This window comes from Rhinoraja longicauda, chromosome 9 (assembly GCF_053455715.1).
Source record: "Rhinoraja longicauda isolate Sanriku21f chromosome 9, sRhiLon1.1, whole genome shotgun sequence".
In the NCBI taxonomy this organism is placed as follows: Eukaryota; Metazoa; Chordata; class Chondrichthyes; order Rajiformes; family Arhynchobatidae; genus Rhinoraja; species Rhinoraja longicauda.
In genome coordinates this window covers 20,307,193-20,332,966 of record NC_135961.1, presented here as the reverse complement: position 1 = coordinate 20,332,966, position 25,774 = coordinate 20,307,193, and the positions used below count along the sequence as shown (strand labels likewise).

At 39.0% G+C, this 25,774-nt stretch overlaps 1 protein-coding gene across 1 annotated transcript in view; it reads right to left on the bottom strand.

Annotated features, from left to right (window-relative positions):
* The window catches only part of spata17 (spermatogenesis associated 17), a 197,156-nt gene that overhangs the window by 120,487 nt on the left and 50,895 nt on the right, over positions 1–25,774 (bottom strand). The window contains 2 exon segments of the mRNA XM_078404922.1: positions 8,291–8,439; positions 25,159–25,353. Of these exon segments, the coding sequence (XP_078261048.1) occupies positions 8,291–8,439; positions 25,159–25,353 (344 nt within the window).

The window sequence follows — 25,774 nt, the reverse complement described above, 5'->3', positions numbered from 1 at the left end:
GTAAGAAAGTTCTAGCACCTTGGCCCCTTCCACATCTACCTATCTGTATAATCTAATGCTGAGCTAGCGAACGAGGAACAAACCACAAGTGGAGTAAAAACACAGTATGATTTGGATCAAGTTGGCAATCAGACTCCAGCTCCATTTCCACTCCACAAGCTGTGACAAACAGTGTTTGACATTGAGCGAGGTATTGGTAAACCAAAACAGAGAGTACTTTTAAGCTGAAGGACAACTTAAGTGCCCTGAGCCTATTAGGAATGATGAAGAGAATGCAGGAAATAAATGCTGTTTTTTTTTAACTAACTTCATATATTCTGCCGGTAATCGGATGTACATTATATCTTAGGTTAAATTATCCAATTTCTCAAATTAACTTTTGACATGTGGAATTTAGAAAGACAATGAATCATAGGCTTTTTTTAAAAAAAGGACTGGATCTTGTTTCCAGAATACCATAAAGGTATTTGAATCTGTATCTTGCCTACAATAGGCTGTAAACTAAGTTTAGAAAATAAGAGAACTCAGATACCATTGGTGGCATAATCAGAGATACCATCCAAGAAGGGACATACCTTTACAATACCAGGTGCATTAAAAGTGACTCAGATAGGGTGAAATAAAATATGAAAGGAAGATTGTGAATTAGTTTGTGATCCTCATGCAAGGTGTGCAGTTTTGGTCTCCAAATTTGAGGAAGGATATTCTTGCTATTGAGGGCGTGCAGCGTAGGTTTACTAGGTTAATTCCCGGAATGGCGGGACTGTCATATGTTGAAAGACTGGAGCGACTAGGTTTGTATACACTGGAATTTAGAAGGATGAGAGGGGATATTATCGAAACGTATAAAATTATTAAGGTGTTGGACACGTTAGAGGCAGGAAACATGTTCCCAATGCTGGGGGAGTCCAGAACCAGGGGCCACAGTTTAAGAATAAGGGGTAGGCCATTTAGAACAGAGATGAGGAAAAACTTTTTTAGTCAGAGTTGTGAATCTGTGGAATTCTCTGCCTCAGAGGGCAGTGGAGGCCAATTCTCTGAATACATTCAAGAGAGCTAGATAGAGCTCTTAAGGATAGCGGAGTCAGGGGGTATGGGGAGAAGGCAGGAACGGGGTACTGATTGAGAATGATCAGCCATGATCACATTGAATGGCGGTGCTGGCTCGAAGGGCCGAATGGCCTTCTCCTGCACCTATTTTCTATTTCTATTTCTATTTGCCAATTATTAGACGTGCCTGGTGCACCATACTCAACATTTTCCCTTCACTGTATAGTACTGCAAAATTAAAGTCTAATGCATTTTAGATATACCTTTGTATAACAATTCAGGGTTAATTAATTAATAATTTCAATTTTGAGATTTTAAACAAAACCTTTTTCTGTAAACATTTTAAATGCAAGAACCATGAAAGTATACTTTTTCATCTACACCAAAGCATTTTTGTGGAAGGAAGATTACTCATATTTAAGTATCACAGTGGTTATCATTTGTCACATTAGCCCAGTCAACGAGGAATACATTACATATGGTTATGAGACCAACAAAAAAATCATGTAACCTTTCAACTTCAATAACTAAGGGAAAAGCTGAAATTTGTGATAATAAGAGAGGAAAATAATATCTCTGCAACATTTTATTTTTAAAGAACATGAGTATTATTTTTAGAATAAGGTATCATTTATATGATTTCACTTCCATTATCTCAAAGAAAAATATATTCCACACCATTCACTTGAGCAGTGATGTATTCAAGAATTGAGGGTTATTATATATGAAAGAAAAGATTCCAAGGTAATATTGTAAGCATAGTCTATTTCTATGTATTCAATTAAATAGAAATATAAATTTTACAGTTGTAATGACATTCCTGATTTAACTATATATATTACCTTAAAATATTCAAAATAAAATGATCTTGTTGCTGTGCACAGATCCATACATGAAGGAAGTTAGTTTGAAAGTAAAATAACTTTGCAGTCAAAATTTTATTATTATATGAAAAGGATATCCTTAATTTCTTAAGTAGCTTATATTAGTAAGAAGCCATCCCTTGGGATCCTTTTCAAAACGTTTAAATGGTAGCATTAGAATTCTTTGTATTTTGTCGCAAGATAGGATTTATCTTTTGAGTGTGGATTTTCTGCTTGACAACTACAAAAATGATTCTGAAATGAGTAAAGCTGTCATATGAAATTAATTTTCATCAGTCGCATAAGTAATACCAAAATTATTAGTTCTTTGGAATGGATTTTTCAGTTTGGACCTATGCCCAGAATGGTTTTAACCAAACAGCTAAAAACCTTAGGAAAGGAATTACAAATGAATAAGCGAAAACTATTTCTATACAAATTAAAATTACTCCAGCTTATTTAATTGGAAACTGAGATAACTGGCTTCCCACTAAATTAGAGGAAAATGGACTACTTACAATGAATTTCAGAAGTTCAGAACAAGCTTAGCTTATGTGTGTTTATTGAAATAGTAAAGACAAAAGGTTGAATTAGTTCTCTGCATGTTTTATATATGTAGGAATTACAAATACTCTAGAAATCATAGTTAATGTGCTGCAACATGAAACAAAACACTTCAACATTCTCCCTACCATACTTAATATGTAGTAGGTAAGTGGGTTAATGAAAATCTAAAATAATATTGACTAATGAGTCAAATTGCTCTCCAAAATTCAAAACACCACAGCGACATACGCACAACTGTCTTATTTGACAAAGCTCATTCTCGTTAAAGTCTACTAGAGCCATATTGATAGATTCTATCTGGTAAAATTACTGGTATAATGTTCCCAGTAAGACACCTACTTGATAGGGCTGTTTTACTATTAGGGCATGCATTTACTCATTATTTTAGGGAAGTGATGTTTCACAGAATGGAAACAATATTGGTAGCAATAGATAATTACAGCAGGAAATATTTTTAACTTGCAGAAAAACCCTTTGAATGCATCTTTTCCCTCCTTAACTTTGTGTAACTCACAAATGAATTACCATCATTACTTAAACATTGAACCTTAAGTTTGGCCAAGAGCTACAACTTTGGCTCATTTATTATACAAATTGTGGATAGCTTCTGACGGAAAGTTATTGTAAAGCTATAAAAATCATAATTGATGATTTATTATAGTTTTCAGTATATTATTTATTAACTTGCTATTCCATTTATTTGTGTAATCTTTAATAATAGAAGTGTTTAAACAAATGTAAATAATATGGGTCAAAGATAACAAACATTATTAATGATACTAATCATTACTGTGAAGAGGTACAAAAAGGAGGAAGATTAAAAATGTAATAAAAAGGGCTGAGTATTTAAACATAGAAATAATAGACATTATGCAGACAAGAGCAGATAAATACAAAAATAACATTTTGAAACAAGAGAACAGCATTTTTACCAGAATACTGCCTGGATTAGAGGGTATTAGCTATAAGGAGAGGTAGGACAAACTTGAACTGGTTTCTCTGGTGCATCAGAGGCTGAAGGGAGACCTCACACAGATTTATATTCTTTATCCTACAATTCAATGAAAATGCAACAGGAACAACACTGAAACAACTAATATGGAACAGAATTGCAAGGAAGTGCCAGAAATGTAAATGAAGGGGAGCAAAGTATAAGGCAGTTAAATTTAAAAGATAGGAACATATGCTGGATTACATTTTCTTCTCATTGGACGATAGTGAATTCTATCTTTTATACAAATGCACTGACCAATGTTGGGGTGGGAGAATTAACATTGACGCAGGTTAAGTTTGGAGTGGACACACTGAACTGATCACAGGAAACAGTGAAAGAGAGATATCATTTTAAATAGTTAAAGGCGTGGAAAGGGGAAGATTACTAACAATGCATTTTTCATTGGATGTGACTGATTCGCAGATTTTCTGGAGTTGATATTGACCGAATTAAGGGATAGATGAAGAAAGACACAAAAAGATGGAGTAACTCAGCGGGACAGGCAGCATCTCTGGAGAGAAGGAATGGGTGACAGGAAACGTCACCCATTCCTTCTCTCCAGAAATGCCTGTCCCACTGAGTTACTCCAGCTATTTGTGTCTATCTTCGGTTTAAACCAGCACCTGCAGTTCCTTCTTACATAGAAGGAGAAGATGCTGGGCAGCGAAGGTAGGAAGCCCTATAGCAAGCTATACTGTATACTTTCCCCAAACCTGCCGCAGTGTCACATCGAGAAAAAGAAACAACTTTGAATGTATAGCTGGTATGTAACCATGCATAGTGCATCATGATGGTTACTGTCCAAAATATACTCATTCTGTGCACTAGAAAATGGTGATGGTTTTTCAATGAAAACCAAGTTCTTAGTTCTTGCTTCTTAGCTTCTGATTTCAGGTCACGCGGATAAGGATGATGTCTGTATGACAAATGCTGTGCTACAACCCGATAGAACATACTACAGCCTTGCTTTGCGTCAGCATCATTGCAAGACTGTGTGCATGCAGCACACTATAGTCTGTCACTATGTGTAGGAAAATAACTGCAGAACTGCACAAGTCGAAGGTCTGAAGAAGGGTCTCGACCCGAAACATCACCCATTCCCTCTCTCCTAGATGCTGCCTAACCTGCTGAGTTACTCCAGCATTTTGTGATACCATAGTCTGTCACTATAGTAAGTCTTGGGAGAGTCACTTTGATGCTCATTTCAGAATGATTCTGCCAGTCAAATTGTTGATAAAGCAAAGTTACATCTGCAAAGCAGGAGCTGGACAAAAAGGAAAAGAGGTGGAAGAGAACGGGAAGTGTAAGAGGAAAGGAGGAATAGACAATAGACAATAGGTGCAGGAGGAGGCCATTCGACCCTTCGAGCCAGCACCACCATTCAATGTGATCATGGCTGATCATTCTCAATTAGTACCCCGTTCCTGCCTTCTCCCCATACCCCCTGACTCCGCTATCCTTAAGAGCTCTATCTAGCTCTCTTGAATGCATTCAGAGAATTGGCCTACACTGCCTTCTGAGGCAGTGAATTCCACAGATGTACAACTCTCTAATGAAAAAGTTTTACCTCATCTCTGTTCTAAATGGCCTACCCCTTATTCTTACACTGTGGTCCCTGGTTCTGGACTCCCCCAACATTGGGAACATGTTTCCTGCTTCTCACATGTCCAACGTCTTAATAATCTTATATGTTTCAATAAGATCCCCTCTCATCCTTCTAAATTCAAGTGTATACAAGCCTAGCCGCTCCAGTCTTTCAACATATGACAGTCCCGCTATTCCGGGAATTAACCTAGGAATTAACCTAGTAAACCTACGCTGCATGCCCTCAATAGCAAGAATATCCTTCCTCAAATATGGAGACCTAAACTGCACACAGTACTCCAGGAGCGGTCTCACTAGGGCCCTATTCAACTGCAAAAGGACCTTTTTGCTCCTATACTCAATTCCTCTTGTTATGAAGGCCAACATTCCATTGGCTTTCTTCACTGCCTGCTGTACCTGCATGCTTCCTTTCGGTGACTGATGCACTAGGACACCCAGATCTCGTTGTACGTCCCCTTTTCCTAACTTGACACCATTCAGATAATAATCTGTCTTCTTGTTCCAGAAGATTAGTCAAGCATGATTTCTCCTTCGTAAATCCATGCTGACTCGGAACGATCCTGTTACTGCTATCCAAATGCTCCGCAATTTTGTCTTTTATAATTGACTCCAGCATCTTCCCCACCACTGATGTCAGACTAACTGGTCTATAGGAGCAAAGTGCTGGAGTAACTCAGCAGATCAGGCAGCATCTCTGGAAGAGATGGATAGGTGACATTTCAGATTGGGACCCTTCTTCAGACCCTTTTTGCTAGGCTGAAACCAAGTCATTAGACTGCAGTGCTAATAAACATGATCCCAATTTATTGTTCTTCACTTGTTCCCAACTTACCTTCCCGCATGATGATCATCAGAACCTCCACTTAACTTCAAGGACAAAATAAAATCCAACACAAAGTCAACATTTCAAACCAAATGTTTAAATGAAACATATGTTAAATATATATCAAATACTCCCTAAACCTTATCTTTGAGGCGTCTTTGCCACAGTGCTTCTGTGTGATTGCATCATGGCAGAAGGGGGGATGTTAATCTTTAAAGGAAGAAACTCCAAAAGGCCTGAGAGTAGAATCTCAAACATCTCTGGGTATAGATGGTCCAGGTTCAGGCTGCCAGTCTTGACATGACTGCAGGAGTTTAGGTTGGCATGCAGACAAGCATAAGGGGACCTATTCACTGATGGTGCTGTGATCAAAGATGTTGTCAACATATGAGGACTGGATATTCATCTTCTCTTGTGTCTTAATAGTTGGCACACTCCTAAGGCTGCGTCACAGCAAAGTTAGATATCTATCGGAGAATTTATCTCACAGTTAGCCTAGTTTGTCTCATATGATCCAATCAGATCCCAAATGGCACCATGTGACTGACCTTCTGACAATCTACATTCATTTGGTGAACTTGGAGCAAAACCAGCCAGTCATACCAATGAGGACAGTATGCCATTGCTTACATTCGTGAAATCACTGTCCCTGAACCCTGTCAGTATTTTCAGATTGTGTATCAATCCGTTGACACGAGTTATGCTTTACCACAGACTCACCAGCTTTCTCTATGCCTTAAAAGCATTTCCCTATTTCATCATCTGACTCAGAAAGCTGAGTGAACTAATCAGTTCTGAGCAACTGTACGTATATATCTCCAGCATCACATCTAGAAAACTATTTCTTGACATTAACTGATGTATATTATAACATGATGTTGTACATTATAACATGATGTTATAGATACCTCTTGCACAGAAAGATGATTTTTCTTAACAGTTCTCAACAGCACCTAAGCTTTCAAACTTCTTCTGGAGCTTCAGGCACCAAACTATTGCATTAATAATGCATTCATCTTCCAATATTATAGTTTTTCATGGAAATTCACTGCTGCTTATATCCAAGCAGAAAAATTAACTATACAATTACAGGTGATACAATCTGAGTGCTGATAAATCAGAATGGATATGATATCATATTAAAACTTTTCTTTTATTACGGTCAGTGATGTGCAATGCAGCAGTATGACAATTATTTAATATTATGCTCTTTATTTATTTTCACATAAATCTACATATGGAATAAGAACTATTATTGCCAATTATCAATTCATAAGAGCTGGAGTACAGCTTGGACGAATCGATAATTGGCATTAATAATGTTTCCCTTGCATTATTCAGTGAGGGGTTTATATTATAGAGGCAGTAAAATCAAATTGTTAATACAAACACATGCCAGCTCTAGTACCCATCACGTGTGGTGCATGCATTCTGCCCTATTAGAATTGCTCATCTATGAGAGGCAAGATAGTCTAAGTTATGGGAAAGTAAGTTTAAATGGGAAAGTAAGATTTCATACAAGAATTTAGTTTCATTCACAACCTGTGTCACTTCCCTGTTGATAAAACTCTGGCCATGCAATTGGATCACACTGCATCTGGGCAGAAATCAGCGGCAAATTAGATGCCACAGTTATACGGTCACAGTAAGGAGAAAGAAGTAGTTATCGGACAAAAAGGACATTTAACAAGCCAACATTCCCCATCTGATAGCACTGAAAACTCACTTCATAAAATGTGCTTGCAGAGGGCCTGCACGTTATGATTTAAAATGAAAATTAGTTCAATTCTCTTGTGTTCAGTATTACCAAATATGTAAAAATTGGTATTTTTCACAAACCAACAGAAAATTAAATTCATGAAAAAAATATATAATGGTGCAGCATATGGAAGCAGATGCATCCCTTTCAACTCCATAAAAAAAAATAACTGGAAGTCATTTCATGGCCACCTCTTGTTCCATTGCCAATTACTTCACCCACCCAATTACACTTTAAACCATTATACCTTGATTTCACAGACCAATATTATTGCGAAGAGACTTTGTTGGAATTGTGCCACAACAGATATGCACAGCTTAATCATAATAAATAAACAAAACTAGATCCAGCTTGTTATACTCCTGTTGCTATCATCTTCCGACATGTGCATTGCCTGCTACATACACCTAATGCCCCCATGCGGCCAAGAACCAATTACTATATATTATTGTTTCGCCATGAATAATCAATAAATATAAAGTGGAAGTATTTAATTTTTTTAACGAAATGCAATATATATTATTGTTTTAACAAATCAATAATTCTAAGGTATAATTAATACTGAAGGATAACAACAATAACAAGCTACATAACAATAAGTACCATTGATGTTGAAGATAATGACTTACCTATTGTCATGTATACGATTTCTCCATTCTTCTCTTTTCATCTCCTCCCTGGCCTCCTTCTCTGATGTGATTGATGTTGCCACCCGGACGGATGGCTCCAAAGGCTTGTAGCGCTGTTGCCATACTTCAACAGTATCGCGGAAGGGGCCCTGACAGGTACAGGATAAGGTAAATGTTTTATTGTCATGTTTTTTGACACATTATTGATGACTAAGGAACCTGCGCATCTGTGTAAGTGCTGCAAGCTTCTCAATTGTAAATTATTTATAAAAGTAATACCTTTTGATACACAGTTATAAAGAACATGAAAGTTGACAACATTTTGTTGATAGATGAGAATTTAAAAATGTTCAAAGCTGGAAAAAAACCTGTTAATCAATATTGTATTAAGTTAAAAATATTTGCAAATAGTGCAGAATGGAGATGTGGTGTTGGGCACTGTCACTAAACCTTGTAATTTACATTTTAATTACGACTCTACGTGTTCATACTTTCTTCCCTTAAATCCTTCTCTTCTCTAAATAACTTTTAATTTAAGCAGGTAGGGTGGTCACAAATGTAACATTCGTTAAAGTCACTAAACCGATGAACCAGTTAAGACCGACAATTTTCTTCCACAACAAACCACAAAACACGTTGATTTTGACTGAGATCATCTTTCAGCACTTTATTCACAATATTTTTCTTCTGAGAAAACCCTCCCATTTAATACTACTAAGATTCTCACCAAAGGTAGATTGTGATACCAAAGGTGGGTTACTGATTGTGGATGATCAGCCAGGATCACAATGAATGGCGGTGCTGGTTCGAAGGGCCGAAGGGCCTCCTCCTGCACCTATTTTTTATGTTTCTATGTCTCTAGACACAGAATGCTGATGTGACTCATCGGGTCAGGCAGCATCTCTAGAGAACATATAGAGGTGACATTTTGGGTTGGGACCCTTTTAATATTCTCCACCACCCCTCATCTCAGAATCTTGTCAGTCTAATTGTATCCTGATAATTAATCTGACACTACGAACCATTCACCTCCCTTCGTACATATCATTTTTGTCCGATAACTACTCCTTTCTCCTTACTGTGACCGTATAATTGTGGCATCTTATTTCAGATGCACAAAATATCATATTTAGTTCAACCCTACCAGGTGATTATCCATGGAGGAAGAAAAAACATACACCTTCGCTGTGTATCTCCAGCACCCACACGCGCAATCCATGAAATTCATGTTCAGTAAAAGGATAGCTAAAAGTTGGTTCTTTGCAAGGTGATATACCATGTGGTTGAGGCATCTAAATAACAATATTTAAAAGGGGTACTTGGAAAGGAGAGGTTTAGAGGGACCTGGGCCTAATAACATACAAAGCCCTATTCACATACAAAGCCCTAAACGGGCTTGCCCCCCCTATATAAAAATCTTCTAACCCACCTCTCCAGGTCCCTCAGGTCAGCTGACTTAGGGCTACTCACTATCCCGCGATCTAGGCTTAAGCACAGGGGTGACCGCGCTTTTGTGGTTGCAGCTCCTAGACTGTGGAACAGCATCCCTCTCCCCATCAGAACTGCCCCCTCCATCGACTCCTTTAAGTCCAGGCTCAAAACATATTTCTACTCCCTAGCGTTTGAGGCCCTCTGAGGGGGCGCTGTGAACTGTTTATGTATGTGCTGTTATGTTTGTGTGCCATTGCATGTTCGTTCTTAGTACCTGAACTGATGTACAGCACTTTGGGCAACGTGGGTTGTTTTTAAATGTGCTATACAAATAAAATTGACTTGACTTGACTTGACTAATAAAGGCAAATAGGACTAGCTTAGGTGGGGACCTTGGTTGGCATGAATGTGTTGGCTCGAGAGGACTGTTTCCATGTCGTATGACTTTAGCAGGCTAGAGTGTCATATGGCTAGTTCATCCACCTATTCCAAGGAGCAAACGAACAACATGCCAGTTCTGCAAAGACTACAATATATATGAGGCAGATGAGATCTTAAAAAAATATTTTCAGGATCCAGGCATCACTGACAATGCTATCTTTAAATGTCCTTGAGAATTAAGTGGTGAGCTTTATTCTTTAACTGCTACAGACTTTGTGATGAAGGTATTTCTGCAGAGTTGAAGGGACGAGAGTGGGGAGGGGGGAGAGCGGAGGATATATTACAGGATTTATAACTCTGACAATGAGTCAGGTGGTGTGTAATTTGAAGGGAAGCTTTCAAGTTGGTGGCATTTCCACAAGATTTTCGGGACTGTCTGGAATGGGCAGAAGCTCTGCATAAGATGTCAAAGACACAGTGCAACCCTGTGCAGGTGCTTCCAAGTAGTCACAATGTCGCCGGGTGGCGTTAGCAATGGCTGCCACGCCAACAGTCTGTCTGTCCTTTCTTTCTTTGTGTTTAAATAGTATGTGCTAAATGTATGTTTTTAGTGTTCTTTAGCTTGTTTTATGTGGTGGGTGGGGAAAACTTTTTCTAATCTCTTACGTCGACGGAGATGCAATTTAATTCCGTATCATATCTCCGTCCACACTGCGGCCTAACATTGAGGAGTTGGCAGCCTTTGCTGGAGACCGATTTTGAGAGATCCACCCGGGGAGCCTACTTTAACGTCGCAGAGCCCGCGATCCCTTTGCCAGGGATCGATTTCGGAGCTCCAACCGTGGGTGCCTGCAGACTTTAACATCACGGAGCCCGCGGTCTCTGGTCAGAGACCGACATCGGGAACTCCAAGCCGCGAGAGTTTTGACCGCCCCGCTGCGGGTGCTTCGACCACCGGCTGCGGAAGCTTTGATCGCCCCGATGGATGGTTCGACTGCCCTGACCGCGGGAGAAATAAAGAGGATGTGGATTCAACTTTTTTGCGTTCCATCACAGTGAGGAATGTGGGGAATCCGCTGTGGTGGATGCTTACGTAAACTTTTATGTAGTTGTGTGTCTTGTTGCTTTTTTTTTCCATGTGGCTGTATGGTAATTCGCATATCACTGTATCTTAATTGGTACATGTGAAAATAAAAGGCCTTTGAAACCTTTGAAACCTTGGTCATCCGTTCTAGGAAGGCATGGCCAGATCCATGTATATTCTCCTGATACTGTGGTAATTGGCAAAGGCCGTGGCTTCTGTTATAACACAGGCGGAGGCCACACAATGCTCCAGTGCTGCAGGGAAAGGGACAAGTGTACTGCCAATCAAGCATATATTGCTTTCATATCATGCTGGGTTCTAGTGTTTGGAGATGCTTTGAGATTGCAAGGACATATCTGTGATATATCCTCCAGCAGATTTGCAAGGTTCCCAGCCCCAGAGCTTCTCAAGGATTCAGGATTAGTTCCTGTGGATTGGAGAGTAACTAATGTTATCCCATTTTTTAAGAAAGGAGGGAGAAAGAAAACGGGAAATCATAGACCAGTTAGCCTGACATCAGTGGTGGGAAAGATGTTGGAGTCAATTATAAAAGAAGAAATTGCGGAACATTTGGATAGCAGTAACAGGATCGTTCCAAGTCAGCATGGATTTACGAACGTGAAATCATGCTTGATTAATCTTCTGGAATTTTTTGAGGATGTAACTAGGAAAATTGACAAGGGAGAGCCAGTGGATGTAGTGTACCTGGACTTTCAGAAAGCCTTTGATAAGGTCCCACATAGGAGAATAGTGGGCAAAATGAGAGCACATGGTATTGGAGGTAGGGTACTGACATGGATAGAAAATTGGTTGGCAGACAGGAAACAAAGAGTAGGGATTAACGGGTCCCTTTCAGAATGGCAGGCAGTGACTAGTGGGGTACCGCAAGGCTCGGTGCTGGGACCGCAGCTATTTACAATATACATTAATGACTTAGATGAAGGAATTAATAGTAACATTAGCAAATTTGTAGATGACACAAAGCTGGGTGGCAGTGCGAACTGTGAGGAGGGTGCTAAGAGGATGCAGGGTGACTTGGACAGGTTGTGTGAGTGGGCAAATGCAGTTTAATGTGGATAAATATGAGGTTATCCACTTTGGTGGTAAGAACAGGAAGGCAGATTATTATCTGAATGGTGTCAAGTTAGGAAAAGGGGAAGTACAAAGAGATCTGGATGTCCTTGTTCATCAGTCACTGAAAGTAAGCATGCAGGTACAGCAGAAAGTGAAGAAAGCTAATGGCATGTTGGCCTTCATGACAAGAAGAGTTGAGTATAGAAGCAAAGAGGTCCTTCTGCAGTTGTACAGGGCTCTAGTGAGACCACACCTGGAGTACTGTGTGCAGTTTTGGTCTCCATATTTGAGGAAGGACATTCGTGCTATTGAGGGAGTGCAGCGTAGGTTCACTAAGTTAATTCCCAGAATGGCGGGAACTGTCGTATGTTGAAAGACTGGAGTGACTGGGCTTGTATACACAAATTTAGAAGGATGAGAGGGGATCTTATTGAAACATATAAGATTATTAAGGGATTGGACACATATCAGGAACATATCACATATCAGAGGCAGGAAACATATTCCCAATGTTGGGGACTCCAGAACCAGGGGCCACAGTTTAAGAATAAGGGGTAGGCCATTTAGAACGGAGATGTGGAAACACCCTTTCACTCAGAGTTGCAAATCTGTGGAATTCTCTGCCTCAGAAGGCAGTGGAGGCCCATTCTCTGGATGCTTTCAAGAGAGATTTAGGTAGAGCTCTTAATGATAGCGGAGTCAGGGGGTATGGGGAGAAGGCAGGAACGGGGTACTGATTGTGGATAATCAGTCAGCCATGATCACATTGAATGGCAGTGCTGGCTCAAAGGGCCGAATGGCCCTATTATCTAATAGACCTATTGTCTATTGTCTTTAATAGGTCTCCAAGAATGTGAATCTGCTGTCCATTGGGACATACCACCCACACTCCCAACATGACAGTTCCATTGGAGATGCACATCAGCCATAGGCCACTTCTGGCAAGAGAACGCAGTACAAGTGCTGGAGTAACTCACTGGGACAGGCAGCATGATGGGTGATGTTTGTGGTCGGGACCCTTTTTCAGACAAGAAGACTAAAAAGGGTTCCGACCTGAAAAAGGCACTCATCCTTTTTATCCAGCGATGCTGCCTGACCCGCTAATTTACTCAAGCAGTTTGCCTATCTTAGGTATAAACCAACATCCTTGTTTCTCCATTTAGGACAGAGCTGTTTGTTGTTTTAAATTGTGTCTCAGTGTAGCCATTGTGTCAGTGTAATATTGTAGTACGATCCATGTGTTTGGCAGTATGGACATATGAAGTCTATAATTGATTAATGTCTTCAGCAAGGAGACAGACTTGGAATTTTAAAAGACTTCTCCCTCAATCCAGATTCAGTCTTAGATATGGTATCATGGCTTTGTCAGGTACTAAAAATGAAGGTATTCACAATCCTCTAATGTTTATTTCTTATATCAAGTGAGGTAAATATATCACAGGCTTGATAATTCTGATTAATTTTTTTGACTTAATGTAAATCACAATTTGACAATTTCAATGGGAGCAAGTATTAAACATGAATTGCCTGAACTGTTAGGGTGTGGCAGGTACTCAAAACAAGTTAATGGCATATCTATATGCCAACAAGCAAAAATCTGAAAATATTGGAAATATGAATTAAATACAGAGAAAAGTGGAAATAGTAATAATAATAATAATAATGCATTACATTTATATAGCACTTTTCAAACACTCAAAGACGCTTTACAGGGATTACTAGAACATAGAGAAGTGAATAAATAGATAAATAAGTAAACAAACAGAAAAAGGAGACAGAAGGTGAGGTGACGGTCAGTGGTTGAAGGCAGTGCTGAACAGGTGAGACTTCAGTGATGTTTTGAATGTGGTGAGTAAGCATTTCGAACAGCATCTGTGGAGGGAAAAAACAACTTAATGTTCAGGTCCTTGACCTTTTGTAAGTTGACGAGTCATACCCTTTCTATGAGCAAGAAATTATAATTATCTGACAACATGGCTTAGCAGACTGATGGTAATTGATCTACTTTTGGCTGCAAGGCAGTTCATTGTTGATCATGTAATATCACTTGTAACCACAGCCAATCAAAGGGAGAGATCACTCAGGTTGATGTCCACAATAAGCATATGTGGACCAACATGTAATGACAATAGACAACAGACAATAAGTGCAGGAGTAGGCCATTCGGCCCTTCGAGCCAGCACCACCATTCAATGTGATCATGGCTGATCATTCTCAATAGGTACCCCGTTCCTGCCTTCTCCCCATACCCCCTGACTCCGCTATCCTTAAGAGCTCTATCTAGCTCTCTCTTGAAAGCATCCAGAGAATTGGCCTCCATTGCCTTCTGAGGCAGAGAATTCCACAGATTTACAACTCTCTGACTGAAAAAGTTTTTCCTCATCTCTGTTCTAAATGGCCTACCTCTTATTGTTAAACTGTGGCCCCTGGTTCTGGACTCCCCCAACATTGGGAACATGTTTCCTGCCTCTAACATGTCCAATCCCTTAATAATCTTATATGTTTCAATAAGATCCCCTCTCATCCTTCTAAATTCCAGTGTATGCAAGCCTAGTCGCTCCAGTCTCAACATACGACAGTTCTGCCATTCCGGGAATTGACCTAGTGAACCTATGCTGCACGCCCTCAATAGCAAGAATATCCTTCCTCAAATTTGGAGACCAAAACTGCACACAGTACTCCAGGTGTGGTCTCACTAAGGCCCTGTACAACTGCAGAAGGACCTCTTTGCTCCTATACTCAACTCCTCTTGTTAAGAAGGCCAACATTCCATTGTCTTTCTTCACTGCCTGCTGTACCTGCATGCTTCCTTTCAGTGACTGATGCACTAGGGCACCCAGATCTCGTTGTATGTCGCCTTGACACCATTCAGATAATAATCTGCCTTCCTATTCTTACCACCAAAGTGGATAACCTCACACTTATCCACATTAAATGCATGTAATGCAACAGTTAATAACCAATTGAAGGTTTTTGCCTGATAAACAATGAGCATAAAATGACCCACTGCCTCAAATGATGCAGAAATATAATTAAGATGTGCTGAATCTATGAGGTATCCCAAACAATATTTTTCCAGCATCATATTCGTGCAAAAAAAACAAGCTTCTCCCAAGTGATAAGCTTGAAGGATCCCTGGTCTGACAAGCAGTAACTTTATGGTTATTCTGTAGTATTGTTCCTGCTGTATAATTAATGTGCTATAAATAGGTATGGACATCTAATTAATAGTTATTCTCGCTAAATTGGTCGGTGTCAGAACTAATTGGTTAAAATCCAACATATAGCTATCTCCTCAGTTTAGTATTTGGTTAATGTTACTTTCTGAACAAAGGAGATTTCCAAGATTGCTGTAGTGGGGAGAGGGGGAATGGGGAGACAAGGGCAGTCGAGTCAGAGAGTTATACAGGATGGAAACAGGCCTCTTGGCCCAACTTGCCCAACATGCACCATCTATAACAGTCCCACTTGACTGCATTTGGTCCATATCCCTCTCAACCTATCCTAGCCATGTACCTGTCCAAAACTTTCTTAAATGCTGTAGTACCTGCCTCAACTATCTCCTCCGGCAGTAATTCCATATACCTACCACAAAGGTATGCAAAAAGGTGGCCCTTCAGGTTCCTATTAATTTTTCCCCCCCTCACCTTAAACCTATGTTCTCTGGTTCTTGATTCCACTACTCTGGGTAAAACACTCTGCATTTACTCTGTCTGTTCCATTCATGATCTTCTATACCTCTGGGCTAAGACACAGAAGAGGCAATAGGGTGGCCCAGTGGCATAGAAGATAACGCTGCTGACTCACAGCTCCAGCCATCCAGGTTCGATACTGATCTCTGGTGTCGTCTTGCACATTTCCCTGGTGTCCATGTTGGTTTGCTCCAGCAAGATCTGCTGGCAGGTACATGATGCGAGAGAATATGCCAGAGGGGCTAGCGGAATCAAGGGAAATGGAGAGAAGGCAGGCACGGGATACTGATTGTGGATGATCAGCCATGATCACAATGAATGGCGGTACTGGCTCAAAGGGCCAAATGGCCTCCCCCTGTACCTGTTTTCTATGTTTCTAATAGATTACAGGGATATAGGTGGGGGAATGGGATTGGTTTCAGAGCTGGCAATAGACTTGAAGGATCAAAAGGCTTCCTTCTCTGGGTTTAGGAAAATAAGAGAAAATATAAAGAAATAGAATTGGGTTTGGTTAACAATGAAGAACAACTAACAAATGCAGATATCTATCAGTTCAAAAAAAAAGAAAGAAAGCAGAGGCCACATGCAGCGAGAAAATAGAACAATGATACTGCGTAGTAACTATCCATAAATCTGTGGTCTGTACAAACTTCAACTATATCTGTTTCAATTCAATACAGTTGAGGTTGATCAACAGCTGAAGGAATGATGGAACCGAGAACATGGGGCAGAAAACTAATTGTCTTGCTTGATCACGTTGGTTGTAAGAAAGCTGGTAAAGAATCGCCTCAGAATTTTTTGTGCAATATGTTGGGAATTTTATATAGATAATAAAACAGACTTCCACAAGGAATGAGTTGGAGTGGGCTGAAAGTAGCTGGGTAGAACAATTTGCTCTCCAGCAGATGTAGGTTGAGCACGGTACAGATGTATCGATAAAAAAGCTGGATCAGCTGAAGATAACATCTTGAGATAGCAATAACAGACGGAAGGTGGCAAAAAAGTGTAAATAACTAATTTAAATATAAACCCTATTGTTCTTACAGGGCTGAGGAAAAGCAACATGGATGACACAAGGGCACGTTAAGAAAATAAATTGCTCCGCAGAGTCATCTGGTGGCCAGAGCCTGCAACTGAGTATGATGTAATGTTTCTTTTATTGACTGTCATTTTAGGTTTAGGTTTATTATTGTCACATGCACCGAGGTACAGTGCAAATCTTTGTTTTGCATGCTATCCAAACAGATCAGATACATCATATATAGATACAATCAGATCAAACTCAATAGATGGAACAAAGGGGAAGATACAGAGTGCAGAATGTAGTTCTCAGCATTGTCGCGCATTGTGCTGCATCAGTTCCTTAGACATCGTCGGATGTCCTCAATGGGGTAATGTTGAACCAAACAGTATCCTCGCTTACAGAAGAACCGTTCAGAAGTCTGACAATGGAGGGGAGGAAGCTGTTCTTGAGCTTGGTGGTGTGTGCTTATAAGCTTCTGTACCTGTTGCTGGACAGGAGCAAGGAGAAGGAGGAAGGACTAGAGTGGGACAAGTCTTTGATTATGTTTGCAGCCGTTGCAATGGGTCTTTGTGGCCAGCTGCAGGTGGGGCAGTAAAATGGCACCAAAATGGCACCTCCTGCAGCAGACTCAGTGGCTTATTCTGTACATCCTGGCCTAACCGGGGGATTGTGCTCATATATAGTGATAGTCTTGCTGAGTTGTATGCAGAAAAAGTATTTCACTGTGCCTGCATACACGTGATAATAAAGAAACCATTGAACCATTAAAAGTAATTAAACTCCTGGGATCTACAATCCAGCGAATTTGAAATTATTCACAGGAATATTAACTGAATGCTATGCATTCCTTTATCACAGTTAAACCAAAGGATTGGTCTTAAATGTTAAATGTTTTAAAAGTGCCATTATTGTGTTTGACATATGTATCTGATGCTAACAAAGCAAGCTATTAACAAAGCAAGTATTTATTGTCCAACCCTACTGAAGGTGATGGGTGATCCCTCTTCTCGAACTACTGTGGTCAATATGGTGAAGGTACTGGTGCAGCACTGTGGGGAGATTCAGAATTTAGACTGAGTGATGATGAAGAAACAGCAATGTATTTCCAAGTCAGGGTGACTTCTTAGAGAAGAATCTGCAGATTGTGACGTCATTCTTCTTGGAGGCAAAAGTCATGATTTTTAGAGGTGATTTCAGAGGTGCCAATGGGAGTATCTGCAAAGCAATTCGCAGCTGAGAATGTCAGACATTTTTACTGTTATTGGACCTGTCCTTGTCAAAGTAAATGAAGTGAAGTCCATAATGTTCCTGAATTATGCTTTGGTTGAAAGGTTCTGGGATATCAGGAGGTGAGTCCCCAAGATCCCAACACCCAAGTTGCTTGTTTATGTGGCTGGTCCATTAGAGTATCTGCTTATTGATGTCCCTCAAGATGCTGATGGTGGGGGATTCTGTGATGCCAATGCCATTGAATCTCATGATCAAGGGTTAGATCCTGTCAGTGGATATAGTCATTCCCCGACACATCTATAACGTAAACATATGACACTTCCTAGGCCATACCTTTGAATGTTTTCCAGGTCTTGTTGCATATAGACATTCGACATATATAGACTGTTTCATTTGGTGAGAACACGTGAATAAAATTGAATATTGTGTGGTAAAAAGATTAAGCAGCTAAAGGTGGTTTGGACCAGGTAATTGCCCTGAGGAATTTTGATAGTGATGTCCTTGGGCTGGAATGATTAACCTCCCAACAGCTCCATTTACCTTCGATTATGAGAAATATGACAACAAAAACTGGGTTTTCCCCATTGAGGACAATTAACTGCAGTTTTACCATGGTTCTTTGCAGCTGCATATGCTAAGCAGTGCCTTACTCTCATCTCACTGTTTGAGTTCAACTCTTTAGTACATAATTGGAAAGATGTGATCTGATCTGACGAACAAAGGTCCTGGCTAATTGGATGGCATAACAGTGCAGCAGATAGTATTGAGGCCTTGCATCTCAAAGAACACGAGTTCATTCCTGACCTTAGGGCTACAAGGTGTTTGCATGTTTTATTTGTGACTGTCTTGGCTTCTAGAAGGTTGATTTCCCCCACTATGAGTGATATGCTGGTAGGTTAATTGGCTAATGTAACTTACCACTTCGTGTAGATAAATGGCAGAAAGAAAGTGGAGGATAAAAACAACAGAAAGTAGATTACAAGGAAACAAAGGAGAATTATATCATGGGATTCTTCTCCTAGGATCTGACATGAATGTGATGGCCTGAATTCTACTTCCATATTGTAATAAGTAGAAAAAGAGCTTTCATTTGATCCACGTTCTTGAATCAATTATATTCCTGTTCTGCACACATGTAATCCTTTGTTGAGGCTGCAGAGGCTTGGTGCTTTATTAATATAAATTCTTGACATCTTTCCTCACTTGTATTCCAAAATTCATCTCTACCACAAGGCCCAGAGCAGCAGGAGTATGGGAATACCATCATCTGCGGCTTACTCTCAAAGTGACACACCATTCTCATTTAGAAATATATTGCCACTTCATCATCATTGCTAAGTCTAAGTTCTGGAACTCCCTACCAAATACTAGAGAGTGCCTTCGCCAGCGGGACTGCAGTGGTCAAGAAGGTGACTCGCTATCCCCTCCTCAAGGGACTTGGGGAAGCCCAACAATTACTGGCCTAACTGAAAAATGAATAAAAAGTGAAAAATAAACCTCCAATGACCTTCGTTTGAGGGTTATAGTAAAGTGAGGTTATAGATTTAGGTGAAATATATTTCTGTTGCTTCTGATTATTCATTATGTCAGCTAGGTCCCTATTTTTGAGGTGTTGATCTGTTCGGACTGTGGTTATGCCATTTGGCTAAATGGAATTGACTCAGAATAGTGGCAAATAACATGGAGGTGTCCTCAATGTGCAGTATAGGCTTTAAAAAATCACTTTTAATTGGAAACCATTATTGGTTGAACAAAAGGCACAACTGTGGTATGGAAATGATTTTGCATTTATATAGATTGTCACCAATGAGGGCACAGATTGCACAGTCATTCTCTCCCCTTCATTGTTAAAAGTTAAAAGTTCACTGTGACTTTCTTTGGACAGTCTACCTGCCCTTGTCTTGTAGTCATTTGTGATCCTTTATACAATTTTCATTGGATAAAACTCCTAATATTAACAGTTTATGGTATGAAACTCCTGTTGAAAGGAAGAATGAGATTTCTATTTTATAAGATATTGCAGGCACAGTTTTTGGAATAAAGTGGTTGATAATAATTTGTATGTGCCATTATGTGAAGAAAGCTGTTGACTTCCATTCTCAAGTTCACTTTTAATTAATCTAGAAAGTGAAAACAAACCAGAACTGACTTTTTACCACAAGGAATTTCAACTTTAATGGAGAGAGATGTCCTGGGAAATATTGCAATCTTACTCCAATGGGTTACTGGATGCATCATACTTCAAAGGTATAACATTAGCTACATTAACAGCAACAAAAAGATCAGACTTTTTTTAGGTGAAAGGGTTTTGAAATAAAATAAACTTTCGCAATGGTGTTCAAAGTCAAACAAAACTATGGAGTGAGGTGCAAGAATGGAGAGAATTACAAATTAACTGATCGGGGTCAAAGAGCAGAAGACAAACAGAAGCGATGGGAATGACTAGGGTTACAGTTTCTTTAATTTTATTAACATGGACAATGCCTAAATAAACAAAATGATATATGCTCCCAGAGAATAGCAGGCAAATGGGAATTGATAATGTAAAATGCACAAAATACACGACAAGGGTTTTTAAATTAACTATAGAGATACAGGTGCATTTGCATAACACCAATTGGATTAGTGTGATGAATGGCTTAGGGATACTATTTATATTACACAAGCCAAATTGGCAAAAAAACATTATTTTGTTCGGTACTGGGGAAGCACTTAAAAATTTATTTGGTAATTGACACGTGGAAAAAAAAAGCTGTCCTGAAAAAAAAACTGTTGAGGTATAAAAACTGTTTTCATTTAACCTCCCTGCAGTAATCAAGTAGCATTGTCTCTGAAGAACAGTCTGTCAGTTTCCTTTGATTTTGATAGACAATTACTTCTATTGATACCTGTGCAATGATACTCTTTAAAACAATGTAATGTACAGCCTTTCATATTTTTAGCTTGCAGTTACATATAAAAAAACATAGCCCATAAAAAGATCTTTATCTTTGAAAATCCTACATGTTATTATTATGAGCCTAAAACTCTAGCCTCAAACCACTGTTGATACAATTATTTTTTTAATAACACGATTTTCTATAATGCAAGGTTTTAGAGTCACAACTATTGCGTTTCCACACAACTACTTGTAGGTCTAAGAATGGTGACATAGAGGAGGGCCTCAGAATATTACCTGCTTGAGGAAAGGAGGAGATAAGTTCATTTGGAGGACACAGACTAGAAGACCGATTATAACTGCACATATCTGAATAAATCAAAATATGATTTTACCAGGAAACTTTAAAGAACGCAGAAAGATGTCTCCATATACTACAATAGTTTAAGGAGGTAAGTTTAAATGCTTGCCAAAGAAAAAACATTTTAAAAGAATCAATTTGACATTCAAGCCCCAAATCCCCTGATCCACTGTATTATTTAAGTCTCAACAGTCAAAAAGGGGTGCGATTTATTAACTTATGTCCATACAGTAGGCAAAGAAAGGAAATTAATTACATTAATAGAATATGCAAATGTAAAAGGTTTTTAAAAAAGCTGTGATAGTAGCAATAGCAAATAAATAAAAATGCAGATTTTCCTTTCTGATGCAATACATTTGAGACTTTTTTCAGTTAATTATTTTCAAATGGACAGTGTATCTGCAATTCAGTATTAATAAGATGATTTGACTTGAATTCCGGTGCCACATGTTACAAAAGCTCACAATATCTGTAACAGATGCTGATTAGAATGATTCCAACATGCACTAATTAGAAAGCAGTAGCTGTGGCTGGGATGAAGCTAAATTCTGAGCCTAGGGGGCTACTCCAAGTCAACGCATACCACTTAAGCGGAAATATACCCTGGCTGAAAACAGCATAGTAAATTCTGGATGAAATGTGCGAAAGAGGCACAACTGATAAATACGCTTTTGTGATAAAATAGAAAAATTCATGACCTCTAAATATCATGAAGTACCTGCTCACTTTTATAGTCCAGGCAAATGCATTGATGCCAGAGAGTGGAGAAGAAATGTTCTTTTCCAAAGCGGCAGCAATAAGTCCTCTATGCCTCTACATAATGACAGTGGAAATCACAAAGAACTTCAATGTCAGAAGTATTGCCCACAAGATCATTGCTTCAATGGGGAGTGAAAAAAATAAATCAATATTCTAACTGCAGGTCTTAAAAGGTAAGAAAAGTGCCAAGATACTTTTAAATCACCGCTCCAGCACTTGCAGCCTCATTCTTGCCGCTAACCGGGCAGCATTATCACCTCCGAGTCATAATGTTATGGGTTCAGGTTGTACTCCAGAGATTTGAGCACATTATCCAGTGACACTAGTTACAGTCAGAATATATTTGACATGCCTTCATAAATTGCCAATATACAGAAACACAGGCTGAGCACATATTATACAATGCTGTTAATTTCAGCACGAAGCAATGAACTACAGTACGTGCTTATCTCAAAGCGTAATGAAGTAACAACCATTTTCAGGCCATTTCATGTGACTTCAGTCATTTGACAAAGCATGAATCATGACTCAGACACTCTTGACACAATTTCATAACCATTTGCATCATCCTTTTCAGTGCACTGTTACTTCTAGAGGCACTGCAGGAGTATTTAAGCTGCATTGCTACTGGAATGGCCATCCTTGCACACTCCTAGGAATACTAGTACGTTGCAGAGTAGTACTGGACTGTGAAACCCCTGATCAAACTATATCTTGACGTTGCATCACCCACTAATATCTTTGATTTGTCCAGGAACCAACTATACCATCTCAATGACTAACCAGTTCCCAAGTTCTCTCTCAATTGCCCCCTCATCCCCATTTTTTAATCAACTGACCCACCAATCCCTTTCCAACCCAATGTCTACAGACAATGTCCTCCAAGTCCACAGACCCGCCAATCTCTTTCCAACTCAATGATCCCAGGAGGTACCCAATGAAGACTGATCAGCCACTATTCCTAGCCATTTCTGTAATCTTCACTGTACCCCTTCCACCACATGGCCACTCATCAATTCTCCACTTACGCACCTATCCTTTCTCCTCACTCAAGTCACCTCATTGACAACCAATGCCTTTACCGCACAATTTATTCTGGCCTCTACCCCTTATCTGATCTAACTCCCTCCGCATCCAAGACCACATGAGATTACTGGGCCTGAATGGGCCTGCAACTGTCAGCTCTTCCCTTCAAGCAAGTAAGGCAGCAGATTTTAATCTGTGAAAAAGTGAAGATGTTTTCAGCAGTGGGCTCTTGTCAGAAACTATCATTGGGATTCTGGTGTAATGACCACCTAGCATATTAATTGGAGTGATGAACATAACTAGAAGATTCCACAAACAATATTTTTATTTATTCATCTTTCAGCATTTGACCTTTGCTGACAAGGACATGATGGTGGTGAGTCACCTATATGAACTGCTGCAGTCTTTTGCTGAAGGAACTCCAGGATTAAGACCCAATGAAAAGTCATACATCTCCAAATGAGGGAAATGTGCAAATACAAACAGAACCCTCAGGTGTGATGTTCCAATGGTCCTACTGTCCTTGCTGCTCACGGTGGTAAACATTTCACATATGGAAAATATCTTTGGAAAAAGAAAGTAAATAAACTTTTTTTTTCAATTCTGCGTTTCTTGACGCATGTACAAATGACAAAATGACATGGATTAGCGCTATGAAAAATCATGATATGGACCGATCGCTAGGATTGTAACATCCCACCCTCTCCATCCCTGCAAGTCCACAAATGTGGAGGTCATCTGTACGTGATTGCCCATATTACTTGACCTTTTACAGAAAACCTGAAGGAAAGGATCAATCTAATCAACGGATTGTACAAAGTACATCATGCACAAGCAAAATGCCGCAGTAGAGTTCATAGCATAAAGCGTGGATGGCTTGACCAAGATTAGCACTATGACAATGGTCAGGTAACTTATTGTAGTAATGTTAATTTAGGCATAAGTATTGGCCAGGGTATTTCTTTAACATGTTACAATGACTACATTAGTTATTATCTGGAGACAGTGCTTGGGTTTAACATCTCATCTGAAAAAAAAAATGCACTGAGACTGCAGCATCTCCTCACCTCTGTGGAATTCAGGCTCAATTTAAACTCACATGTCAGACTCAGATTTAATAATGTCAGAACTAAGAAATGACTAACATGACTGCATACGACAGAGAAGACTATGTAAGTATTTTCCAATATTTTGAAATGGTTCCTGTCTAGCTTTCTAAACCAGTTGACATGCCAAAGTTCATACAGGCACTAAACTAATGTTTGATTGTGCAATCCCATAATTAGGCGAGCAATATTTTAAGAGGAAATTAAATATGATTAAGTGTTGATACAATTGTTCAGTAGAGGATTTAGATATTTTTAGAAATGTAATATAAGTTGTGTAACTTAACAATATTTCCATTGAATAATTTCACAAATGTATCATGAATAATATTTTTGTGGTATTGATACATCAAAAAACTGTTTCATTCATTCACAGAAAAAAAACAAATATTCGATCCCTTAAAAAAGTCTGTAAAATTTGTATTTTGGCATATATCATTTGACAAGTGTAGCAAAAAATAGATCAAATTTATTCTTAAGGAAAAATTAAACAAATTCAGACTTATTCTCTTTGACAACTTTAGAAATTGATTTGAAAGTGTATTTAAAAAAAAAAATTATTTATTTGGAAACATACCATGATTCATTTAGGACAACTGTTAACCTTAACTGGAAGAGTTGCAAAATTCACATTGAAGATAGACACAAAAAGCTGGAGTAACTCAGCTGGACAGGCAGCATCTGTGGAGAGAAGGAATGGGTGACGTATCGGGTCGAGACCCTTCTTCAGACAAACAAAATTCACATTGTTGCTTTGTAATGTTTTTTTTTTTTTTAAGTAAAAAATATAATTTGATATGCAGAAGAAAGAAAATAACATACCTGTGGTTTTTTTCTGTGTATGGGTGGGAGTATTGGAGGAAAATTGCATGGAACACCTGGTATTGATGGATCCACAAGACCTTCCGTGACATCCTTTTTGTGAAGTAAAGTGCAACTCAGTGGTCTACTGTGTTTTAATCTGTACTCAGTCTCACTTGGGCACTGTCTGTGTGGAGAGTTGTAAATACCTCGAATCTAGATAAAAAGTAACACATAATGACATGTAGCATTGCAGACATTAATTATCAATCCCAAATTTGTTTCATTTTTAAATGTATGATTTACACTAGTTTAAGATATTCAGTGAACTTGTAATAATAGAATTTTGCAATAAAAATTAACTCCATTTAACATTCAACAAATAATATTTACACAGATTCAGAAAGGCAAATGTCTATGCCAAATTGAACAACATAATTGGTATTGTGTGCCAAAATTTATACAGTGACATCTGCTAAAAGCTTGTGTGAATAACCTACTTTTCTGCCCACCACTCCAGTTTAGCACAATCGTCAGTACCTCTTATCCTGTACAGAGACATGGGAATCCATTATCTTTGGCAATTTTATAAACTGATAAAGACTATGGGGAAATCTGTGCTAACTGTTTTTTTTTT